Source organism: Cicer arietinum, chromosome 1, assembly GCF_000331145.2.
Source record: "Cicer arietinum cultivar CDC Frontier isolate Library 1 chromosome 1, Cicar.CDCFrontier_v2.0, whole genome shotgun sequence".
NCBI lineage: Eukaryota > Viridiplantae > Streptophyta > Magnoliopsida > Fabales > Fabaceae > Cicer > Cicer arietinum.
In genome coordinates, this window is record NC_021160.2 from 52,962,324 (window position 1) to 52,973,098 (window position 10,775).

The 10,775-nt window shown below is 32.0% G+C and overlaps 4 protein-coding genes and 1 non-coding gene across 5 annotated transcripts in view; 4 read left to right on the plus strand and 1 right to left on the minus strand.

Annotated features, from left to right (window-relative positions):
* LOC101491792 (probable inactive ATP-dependent zinc metalloprotease FTSHI 2, chloroplastic) overlaps positions 1–1,993 on the plus strand; it is a 5,660-nt gene extending 3,667 nt beyond the window's left edge. Inside the window, exons 6-11 of the mRNA XM_004486715.4 lie at positions 74–232; positions 484–569; positions 788–866; positions 1,068–1,190; positions 1,443–1,499; positions 1,629–1,993. Coding sequence (XP_004486772.1) covers positions 74–232; positions 484–569; positions 788–866; positions 1,068–1,190; positions 1,443–1,499; positions 1,629–1,835 — 711 coding nt within the window. The 3' untranslated portion in view covers positions 1,836–1,993. The remainder of the gene's footprint in view (positions 1–73; positions 233–483; positions 570–787; positions 867–1,067; positions 1,191–1,442; positions 1,500–1,628) is intronic.
* A 142-nt stretch (positions 1,994–2,135) lies between these two features.
* On the plus strand, positions 2,136–3,707 carry LOC101492120 (early nodulin-like protein 7). The gene is made up of 2 exons (XM_004486716.4): positions 2,136–3,037; positions 3,110–3,707. Exons 1-2 carry the CDS (start codon positions 2,848–2,850, stop codon positions 3,505–3,507), a joined length of 588 nt encoding a protein of 195 aa, XP_004486773.1. The 5' UTR covers positions 2,136–2,847; the 3' UTR covers positions 3,508–3,707.
* Positions 3,708–3,856: 149 nt separating this feature from the next.
* Positions 3,857–5,934, minus strand: LOC101492461 (tetraketide alpha-pyrone reductase 1). Its single transcript, XM_004486717.3, has 6 exons — positions 5,789–5,934; positions 5,498–5,670; positions 5,107–5,295; positions 4,620–4,782; positions 4,336–4,528; positions 3,857–4,181 (listed from the first exon to the last, which is right to left on the minus strand). The coding sequence occupies exons 1-6, from the start codon at positions 5,910–5,912 to the stop codon at positions 4,022–4,024; spliced, it is 1,002 nt and encodes a 333-aa protein (XP_004486774.1). The 5' UTR covers positions 5,913–5,934; the 3' UTR covers positions 3,857–4,021.
* Positions 5,935–6,456: 522 nt separating this feature from the next.
* Positions 6,457–6,529, plus strand: TRNAR-UCU (transfer RNA arginine (anticodon UCU)). Its single transcript has one exon. It is a non-coding gene; the product is annotated as a tRNA-Arg (tRNA).
* A 65-nt stretch (positions 6,530–6,594) lies between these two features.
* Positions 6,595–10,775, plus strand: part of LOC101491479 (uncharacterized) — a 5,517-nt gene continuing 1,336 nt past the window's right edge. The window contains exons 1-10 of the mRNA XM_004486714.3: positions 6,595–6,701; positions 6,814–6,853; positions 7,125–7,269; positions 7,495–7,619; positions 8,110–8,147; positions 8,490–8,569; positions 9,141–9,208; positions 9,373–9,697; positions 10,095–10,207; positions 10,284–10,349. Of these exons, the coding sequence (XP_004486771.1) occupies positions 6,676–6,701; positions 6,814–6,853; positions 7,125–7,269; positions 7,495–7,619; positions 8,110–8,147; positions 8,490–8,569; positions 9,141–9,208; positions 9,373–9,697; positions 10,095–10,207; positions 10,284–10,349 (1,026 nt within the window). The 5' untranslated portion in view covers positions 6,595–6,675. The remainder of the gene's footprint in view (positions 6,702–6,813; positions 6,854–7,124; positions 7,270–7,494; positions 7,620–8,109; positions 8,148–8,489; positions 8,570–9,140; positions 9,209–9,372; positions 9,698–10,094; positions 10,208–10,283; positions 10,350–10,775) is intronic.

The window sequence follows — 10,775 nt, forward strand, 5'->3', positions numbered from 1 at the left end:
ATAAGGAAAGGATTTACTAGTTTCAGTAACATGGTAGCTTGCAGTTATTCATTTCTGATTTTTACTGTTGCAGGTTACTACCGATGACTTATTACAAGCTGCACAAATGGAAGAGAGAGGAATGCTAGATAGAAAGGAGAGAAGCAAAGAGAAATGGAAACAAGTAGCTATAAATGAAGCTGCGATGGCTGTCGTGGCTATGAACTTGCCTAATCTTGATGATATTGAATATGTATGGACACTACTTTCTATTCATTTTGCTTTTTGTTTTGGTTGGACATACTCTCATGTCTGAAAAGAGAAATTTTGTCAAGATTTTGCCAAAAAAAATCCTACTTTCTATCTATTTGAAATTAATTGTTATTAGATTTATTCACGTACAAAATGAAAACTTCTCTTTTACTTTGTCCTCTTAATATTCATCATCTGACTACTAATAACAAAGGGACTACAATATTTTAGCTTTTTATTGCTTTGATGTAGATCACAATTGCTCCTAGAGCTGGTAGGGAATTGGGTTATGTTCGGACGAAGCTGGATTCATTCAAATTTAACGATGGAATGCTCACGTATGGATTCTTTAATTAAACCTTTACACCTTTATTTTAATAAATATTAGCTGTCTGTAAATTCCTTCTGAATGAAATGTTTATATTGTTTATATCTAGCATTAGTTGCCTCTCTGTCGCCCTCATATTGTTACTGCTTGATCAAATTGCATTACAAAACTATGTTTTGTGCCTCCCATATTATTTTCCTGCAACTTGTAACTACAAATATCATGCAGTCGACAATCTCTTTTTGATCATATAACTGTTCAACTAGCACCGCGCGCAGCCGATGAAGTGTGGTTTGGGAAAGGTCAGGTAAGAGAATCTTTCTGTTACAATCTATAACACCTTTTTTTTCTTTGTAAATTACAGTTTTGATATCAATATCATTGTGCTGTGCACACAAGTTATCAGTGTCGTATACTTATTTTATGCATTGTTTTTTCGTATCTTTGATTATAAATATAGTTTATGGTTATGTCTAAATATTTATTAACTTGATTTGCAATATTTCAGTTGAGTACCATATGGGCTGAAACTGCAGACAATGCTAGGTGTGCTGCAAGAATGTTTATTATTGGCGGGCTTTCTGAAAAGTATCATGGAGTATCCAATTTCTGGTTGCCAGACCGAATTAACGTATGTGTTCTGTCCCAAATTTTTGTTTTTCATCGCATTTCTTTTTGCCTTTTCATAAGTTACACTTGCATCTGAAATAATGCCAAAACTAGAATTCATTGCAATTTAGTTATCTCGAATAAAGAAGTGAAAATAATGTAGACAAATATGAGACAATGTACAAAAGAGGTATTCATGGAGAAACATAATAACAATGCTAACAACATGGCAATGATAACATGCGACCAACTTTTCATTGCATGGTATTGTCAGGAAATTGATTTGGAAGCAATGCGGATTCTAAACTCGTGCTATGAACGTTCGAAAGAGGTATGCATGCTATAGTTTAATGAAGGATTAAAGAACTGGATGACTCTTGATTGGATTCAAATACACAACTTTGTTTCAAATGAATGATTATTATTGAGTAAAATGTGACCACTTTGTTTTGCATATCAGATCCTGCAGCAAAACAGAGTGCTGATGGATGCTGTGGTGAATGAACTTGTTGAGAAGAAAAGCTTAACTAAAGAAGACATAGTTCATCTTGTGCAGTTGCATGGTCCCGCAAAACCAATGCCTGTTAGCATATTTGACATAAGGGATGCCAAGCTTAGAGAACTGCAAGAAATGGCTAGTATTGGAAAGGAAACAGGCAAATCATAAGGGCAAGTGCCCCACCAATTTTGTGAATTTTCTATTATATGCATATTTAATGTATCTTATTGTCGTATTATATGCTATTTCTTTACACAATTACACAACCTTTATGGAAAAGAGCATAGAAAAATTGAAGGGAAGATAATACTAGATATTCTTATTAATTATTGTCAAATATATTTAATAAATTAAATATAACTTTCTATCATAAGTATTATCACATTTATTAACTGCATGGCATTCCAAATCCACATATTTATTTTAATTGATCTTTATTCATTCATCTATTACAATATTTTTTTGAATAATATTTAATTTCCATAAATTTACTTCAAAGTCACTAATATTTCATAATTTAAAATAATTTTAAGTCACTTTAATAATACATGAAAAATTAATTTTACTTTTTACTTCCTATATAAATATAAAATATTATATGGATGATATTAACATGTGGTTGGTCTGAGTGGTAAGCGACTTGAGCATTTTAAGCAATTGGTTAATGTTCGATTTTTGAATCTTGTGTTAGGAGAAAATCTGGTTGATTGAGAACAAATTCACCTTGAGTGTCCAATAAACTAGAAATTACTTAAGAAAATGAAAAAAGTTACAATACATATTTTATTTATTTATTTATGAACTTTAAATTTTATTGTATAAACAAGTGAATTACATGTATATATGGATTTGAAAAAAATGTATATATAGATTTGGATGTGGTGATGAGTTAGGGAGATTTTGCATTTAACACAATCATGTAAATAGGAATGAAAGTACAGATGAACGGTTTGGATTGTGACATTAGGTAGTCTCTCTCCCGCGTTTAGGTGTCTTGTTCCAAATTGAGCACACGAACGAATAACTGCCAGCCACCACAAATCATAATAACTTCCCACTAAACCCACCTATTTCCCTCTTTTATATATATATATATCCTTTGGTGTTACAACTTACCACCATAATCATATTTTTTCTTCTCACTAATTAAGATTAAGATATACTTAGAACACAAACAAACATGCCTTCCCTTTTGGTCGTTCTATGCAATTGTGTTCTCATTTTCTTGGCTGCTGTCACCACTACTGTTGAAGCTTCAAGGCAATTCCAAGTTGGTGATCACCTTGGTTGGCGTGTTCCTGATCAGAACAACACTGCTTTTTATACACAATGGGCTCAAACTAACAGATTCCAAATTGGAGATTCTCTCGGTATAATTCTTTTTTTTCTTTCATTTCTTTTACTTGCATTTGTTACTCACATTTTCTTCTTATTTTATGCAGTATTTGTGTACCAGAATGATTCACTTCTTACTGTTGAAAAATATGATTACTTTAACTGTGACACTACTGAACCAATCACTACTTTCACCAATGGAAAGAGCACTCTTAACCTTGACAGATCTGGTGCTTTCTACTTCATCAGTGGAACTCTTGATCATTGCAACCATGGCCAAAAATTGCTTGTTGAAGTTATGGCACCACATCCAATTCCAGCACTATCTCCACCACCCACCATTTCAATTCCACCTCAAGTTTCCATCTCACCAGCAATGGCTCCTTCACCTTATTCTTCTGAATCTGATACCATACAGACTGCTTCATCCTCCGCAATCGTCTTTACTTCAAGTTTTGTGTCTACTTTTGTCACAGTTGTTGTCATGATGATGTTTGCACTCTAAATATGTCTTGTTATGGTTCATTACTTCGTTTTGCTTTTTCTGAAATTTGAGTAGTTGTTTAGGCATTACCATTTTAACTTTTTTTTATCTTTCTGTTTCTATTAGTCTAGGAGATCATTTTGGGATTTCATTATGGTTTTTTTATTGTATTGAAACTATTTATTCTCAATTCTTGATTACCCCTTTTGTTGATTGAAACATTGCATTAGTTTATATATTTTGTGTTTCTAAAAATATCAACTTTTGACGTTTTACTTAATTTTAGGGATCCATGTATTATTTCTAAGGATAAGTTTTCTATTTTGAAAAAGAGAATTTAGTATAAAAGATTATAGTAGACTCACATACATAATATGTGCATTCAACTAAACACTAGCACAAAATAACTTTGATAACAAAACAAATGATATTTGAAAACAAATAATATTATGGCGGAAATAGACCCTCTTATATGACATAAAGGTCTTAAATTACAAGAAGAAAACAATGTCAACTAAAAACATATAGAAGTTGATTAAATTGGACCACCTTCTAGGTGAAGAGTGAGATGGCCCTGCTCCACAAAAGATGCAATGCAATCCTCAAACATTTCTTCAACAGATTTAAACTTGAATCCTAGGCTCCTCAGCTTTTCAGTGTCTAGTTCATAGTGTGGTCTATCTAGTTTCTGGAACCTGAAAACCAAATAAATAAAGAGTTTATTTTCTATACAAAGTTTTATTACACCGGCAATTAATCATTACCAATTATATGTGTTACTTTAGTACTAAGATATTACTAGTATGTTATTCCATTAATGCATATATGTTATGAGAAGCATTAACCAACCTCTTGGGAATGGGCAAAGCAGGATAACGAGTTGCTAGCATGGCAACCAAATCATCATTCTCCATTATTGTAGAGCTACAAAGGTATCTACCATGAGAGGCTTTGTCCTCATAAAGAAGAATGTGACAAAGTGCAACATCATCAATATGAACATATCCCATCCTTCCATGCCATTGAAATCTCTCAGTTTCCCCTGTTAGTTCATTTGCAATATAATTAATCATAATTTTTAAAAATAAATCACCAATCAAATTAAGGGACAGGTCAAGTTTTTCTTAATGTACCTTTGAGCAAGCCTAGAACATCAGATGCAGTGGAACATAAATCTGGTGGCAAACTAGGTCCAATGATGAATGATGGCAAAATAGTGACTAAGTCTATTCCATTCTCTTTGCAATATTCCCAAGCTGCTTTTTCTGCTAGTATCTTTGACATTGGGTACCATGCCTTAAATACATGCATGTCACAATAAGTTTAATAACTATATATTGGTGAAAAAAATTACACGTACCTCAAACTATGTTTCATTAAGTTGTCACATAAGACATTAGAACATGTATTGAGTGCTATAAAATGACACGATGAAAAAATTGTAATTAAATTTGAATATTTGTATAAACTTTTTATTAAACTCTATGGATTACAAATACAATTTAATTACTACATTGTAAATGTAAACAAAAAAAATTATACATAAATTTTCAATGACATATCACTATGTAGATATCTACATGATGACGTATGTATACAACATTTCATTTTTGTGTGTACCTGGAGATTCTCGCACAATTCCAAGGAGCTCCAAGATGATTCGTCAAGTGGTATGTTTGGATCAAAATCATTTCTTACTCTAACAGCCGAAGACGAAGAGGCTAACACCACTCGAACAAGGGCTGGGTTCTTTCTACAAGAACGCAACACATTAAGCGTACCTTGGACAGCCGGTTCCAAGATTTCTGACTGTTTTTTGTTGGACAAAATTTGATAACCATATTAGAGATTCATCAAAGTATCATGCATGACTCATTTCAATATGTATAGTAACCATGGTTATAGACTCATAAGTTCTGACATAGAGATACTATCAATATTAATTATCATATAATAATTGCCATGTTTCATAAAAAGAGAGAAATAGAAATAAAATGTTATGATACCTTACCTTAGGATCATTTGATTTATGATTGAGTACCGGAGAGGCAATGTGGAAGACACCTTTGCATCCCAAGATAGCATTGTCAAAACTATTTTGTTCCATTAAATCAGCTTGGACTAATTTGAGTCTTTCTTTTGCTCCTTCCAATTTCCATAAATGTTCAACTTTCTTATGCTTCCCTGAGTACCATACCATACATATTTAAATGTCTTTAAATGTAATTCATGAATTTTAATTGACTATGTAATAAAAAATGAAAATATATTTGGAGATGTGATAGTAATGCAAGAGGGGAACCTAAATCTCTAACTGTTCCAATGACATGGTAGCCAGACAAAAGAAGTCGCTTAATTAGCCAAGAAGCCAAAAACCCAGAAGCCCCTGTCACACATACTCTCTCTCCATCTCCTTTGTGTTCCATATCATAAGTACAACTGAACAAGGCTTTGTCCCTCATGTATTAATTTGTTCATATATATAAACTCTTTTGTACATGTTTCCTCTTCAATATCCTCACAAGGATTAAATGATCAAGCTAACTCAACTTCAATTACTGGTTAAGGATACATGACTTACTTACTTTTCGCTTGTTACTCTAAAAAGATTAAACAACGAGCATAAAGTGGTTCTCGAACCACTTACTAGTACTTGTGGTCTCACTTGTAAAAAGTACTAATAATGCAAATATAAAGTCAAACATATTCACAAGACAATGTATATTTTATTAAATAGATTAGATCGAGTCGATACTAAATCTAAACTAACTCATATAAAATAATTCATGATTAATTCATTAGATTTCTAACTATCTTATTTTATACCTTATAAATTAGTGGTTGTTTGGTTATTAATAGTATATACGAATCAATTTTAATTTTATTACTTAAAAATATTTTGTAACTTTAAAATGATTAAGTTTCCAAGTTATATACAAATAATTTTAATATTCATTTTTATCATCAGAAGCGCCCATGGCCTAATGGATAAGGCGCTTGACTTCTAATCAAGCGATTGTGGGTTCGAGTCCCACTGGGCGTGAGTTTTTTTTTGAATTTTTAACTTTATACTTTAATTAATATTTTTTTTTGTTTTTGCACCGATCACTAAATTTTTTTTTTTGTTTTTGCACCGATCACTAAAATTGAAGTTACGAAACTGGCCTTGCAATTCATTGGAGTAAGGGAATGATAGGTTGCAGGTCTCTCTTTAGGTTTGTGTAGTGTCTACAACACAAATTTGATTTCTCAATCTTATATTGCCTTCAATTCAAATTCAAATTCAATATTGTTGTGTTAGAATTTATTGTTATTGTTGTTTTGTAGAGTGGACCGAGTTCTCAGATTTACCAACACGCACTTTCAGGTTCCCTTCTTTTTAGTATTACTTATTATATATTCATGTATTTGTTTTTCAACTTTTTTAATCTCTTTCCTTTACTTTTGAATTATATACATAGTGTGCTCCTAGTGAAATTAAATTATGTTAACATTACTAGTTGACAAGTTTGAAATATAACTATTTGTGGGGATTGATTGAGTTCCCACTTACAAATTTTACTACACTATACTGAAATGGTGTCTCATTGAGATGTAATAATTGTAACAAATTTGCTTTTTTTTTTTTGTGGCATCAGGGACAGAGAACTTATCATGGGTTAAGCTGTGATTTTATAATGGGTGGTAGAAAAAAGAGAGTTTCCATTGAAGATCATGACAAGAAACCGAAAACAATGAATTCTATCTGGAGACCTATTGCAACTAATGCTGGTTCTTGTCAAGGTTTGTCTTTTTTGTCCCTTGCATTATGGTAGTGCCAATAATTTTGCATTATGTTTATGATATACATGATTTCTCTTATGTGATGACTTTGAGTGGTAATATTCCTTTGAATGTATTGAAACAGATATATACTAGTTAGTTTTATCTAAATTTAATTATGGTATAGATGTATAGTTCAATGTCTTCGATCAATTGAGAATTTTGGTATCTTTTATATTTTTACAGAAAGCTTGATAACGGCTGCGACAGTTGAGTCAGAAGATGGAGGTGGAGTTCAAGAAGCAAGTTGTAGCAAAGTGCTAGAAGGAGATTCATCTCTCTCTACTGAAAAACATTCAATTTCTGTGAAGGCAAGATTTATTATTTATATTTTTTTCATTTTCATTTTTTTTTTATCTTTATGAATTGATAATTTATATTTGATGAATTTTCAACCAATATTTGTTCGCTTGTCCTTTTATGTGCTGGTGATCACCGGATATATTTTATTTGGCCCCTTTTCTTTATGCTCAGGTTTCTTGATTTGTTAGTTGTTCAATCTATATTGAATGTTACTATAGCACTAGAATTGATTGTTTTGTTGTCAGATGGCAGGGCTTCATAGAAATTGGATGGGAGGACTAGAACTCTTGCATGAAACACTATACTGTTGATTGTGTTTTTTCCCTGATTCTGACCTACGCTTTCAATGTTTATTGTCTGATATTTTTCTTCCATTTTCCCCACAATTTACAGTGGAAATAAATTATATCACATTCTATACGTGCATTTGGGTCTCTTTCTGATTAAGCATTAAACAGTCAACAACTTCATCTATTTAATTTTGTTTTTGTTGTGCAGGTTGGTGTCTCTCTATTTCGTTTTATTAAAGGCAAAGGGTAAAAACTTGTTTTTAATTTGTTTGGAATTGATAACAACTTTGTTTAGCCAACTGGAATTATATGAAGTTCAGATGAAAGGTAGGATGAGTATGGCATGGGTGAAAGTGATAGTGAATTATAATTAGTGATGCATATTAGTAGTTATAGATAGGCTGAAAAGGAAAAATAGTAATGCCTATCAGGAATAGTAAACTGTTTAGGTTTGAGATTCACATTGTCAACATCATAAGGATACAATAATACAAAATCTTGTTGCTGTTGTTATCATCGAAGAGTGTAGAAGATAGTTCTTATGATATAAGAATATATATGTCTTACTCATACTTAATAATGTTTCAGGGGATACACACAGAAAAAGATAGAAGAGGAGATGGGGGTTAAGATAATATTCCCTTCTTCAAAAGAAGATGAGTTTATTAGTAAGTTTTTGGGTTAACATAATTCACTGTTTATCTCGTATGTGTCAGCTTTGAAATAATTATTTTCTGTTACGGTTCTGTTTCAACTTTCAACTTTGATTAGTTTTATATTTGTAGAATGATATATTAAATTAAGTGATTGCTGATTTGACATTAATACACCCTCGTCCATCAATAGACCAGAACATAGTTATACCAGAAGCATATAATTGAGTCTTATATTGGCTGAGTGTGAGATACAGAACTTCCATTTAAAGTATAGGCTCTCCCCTCTTAACAACCTGGCCATTTGGAGAAAGATCTTGTCTGCATCATTATGACTCTCGTTAAGAGTGGATAACAAAATCCCATATCTAAATGATTTTTAAGTTGAAGTTTTAGAGTATTACATTAAGGATGGAAAAGAAAAAAAGAAAGATTTTGAATTGTGTTTGATGGTTTGATGTGATTTTATACAAAAGACTAAGCACTATTCATGATTTATACAGTAATACTAAGTTATTATAGAATAAGATCAAACTCTTCTCTGATGTTTTTCATATCATCCAACATATATAATTGTTTTTGGCAGCCGTTGAAGGCATTTCGATAGATAGTGTGACTTCAGCTTCAGAGAAGGTTCAGGCCATAATTAATGAGGTCAGTTGTCTGTACGCGCAATCTCTCAATCTCAAGAAATTTATGATTGTATACCTTCATTTTCCAATTTGTTTGTTTTAAAGTGGATTATGTTGGTGGTGTTGACTTTATATACTTTGCAGTCACAAACTATGGTTCACTTATTTTCTCGTGTTTGATAACAGACAGTTAGGAGTCGAAATCTTGATTATTCCCACTTCATATCCCTTCCATTGGCCATCCATCCTGAGTTGGTTTCTAAACTAATCAATTTTCAACACACTATTTTGGGAAATGACAATTCTTGCATAGATGAGAATCTTGACGCTGACTCCAATGAGGCTGAGGATACTACTGATAACAAAGAAGTGGATCAATTGTCAAAGGAAAATGCTGATGTTGCAGTTGATCTTAAAGTTGATGATGACTGTGGATCAGTTAAAGTTAATCTTACTAGCATACCATTAGTCAGTTATGCACCTAAAGCATCCAAGCCTTCTGCTTCATCTGGTATAGGAATAATCTGTTTTGCTATGTTTTGAATGTGTGTTGCTTAAAAATTTGAATCAAAAGATTGTGAAATGATCTCCATTGTGTAATAAACTCAGCAGCATAAGTATTCTTTGGTGAGTGACTGGGTGTTGTTGTGTGTTTCATTACATTTTTCTGTTCACTATAATTTTACACTTTGTGGGCCTGAACTTCTAGTTAAGTTATGAAAACAACGGTTCTTCCCAAGTCATACTTATATTACTCAGTAATTAGTCATTTTTTCAGAATTCATGAGATTACTTTGTCATGTAGAAACCCGTCAAGGATTAAATGTTTATTCTTCTGTTGTGATCTTCTTCTTCTATGTGCTATCTTCTTTAATATGAAATATCACTGATTTACTTCACTTTTACAGACTTGGGGATTGACAAATCTATATTCATCAAGCCTAAGACATTTCACCTTACAGTACTCATGCTTAAGCTGTGGAATAAAGACCGAGTTAACATAGCTACTGAGGTCTTGCAGGTAAGTTTTATTAAATTTAATATAATAATATAGTATGTAAATTAAATTATTTGTAATTATTTTTGTATCTGTGCAGAGTATATCCTCAAAAGTTATGGAAGCATTGGATAATCGGCCTGTCTCAATAAGTTTAAAGGGACTGGTAAGACTCTATTAAACTCCAACTTATCAAAACAACACTCATGAATTCCTACTTGCTAATTATTTGTTGACAAGATATAATAGGACATCGTAAGACTGGTGCATTCACTAAATTTATGAAATGAAGTGACTATATACAAGTTGATTTCTGCTAAGTGTCTTTTGGTTGCTTTTAAAACTACAATATATTCACAATTTGAAAGTTTTCCCTTTTCAAACTCATCGACAGAATGTTATATTAACTTCAGCATTGCATTGTGAAATGTTCATCACATCATCCCAATACTTATGTTAACTTGGGATTTCATTGAAAGATTTCCAATAGCTGCGTACATTGTTGGATAAAAACTAGCTTTCTTTTACCACCAAATTTGACCTCAGGCAGTTTGTCTGATATATTCAATAAGGAGAACATATGTTTAATTTT

What these genes read in the sequence shown, in the direction of transcription:
- LOC101492120 (XM_004486716.4), top strand. Translation starts at nt 2,848, where the DNA reads ATGCCTTCCCTTTTGGTCGTTCTATGCAATTGTGTTCTCATTTTCTTG. An exon ending in CCAAATTGGAGATTCTCTCG is followed by an intron (nt 3,038 to 3,109) that starts GTATAATTCTTT and finishes TATTTTATGCAG; the next exon opens with TATTTGTGTACCAGAATGAT.
- LOC101492461 (XM_004486717.3), bottom strand. Translation starts at nt 5,912, where the DNA reads ATGGAACACAAAGGAGATGGAGAGAGAGTATGTGTGACAGGGGCTTCT. An exon ending in ATAAATCAAATGATCCTAAG is followed by an intron (nt 5,296 to 5,497) that starts GTAAGGTATCAT and finishes AACAAAAAACAG; the next exon opens with TCAGAAATCTTGGAACCGGC. An exon ending in GCTTTGCCCATTCCCAAGAG is followed by an intron (nt 4,182 to 4,335) that starts GTTGGTTAATGC and finishes TTTGGTTTTCAG; the next exon opens with GTTCCAGAAACTAGATAGAC.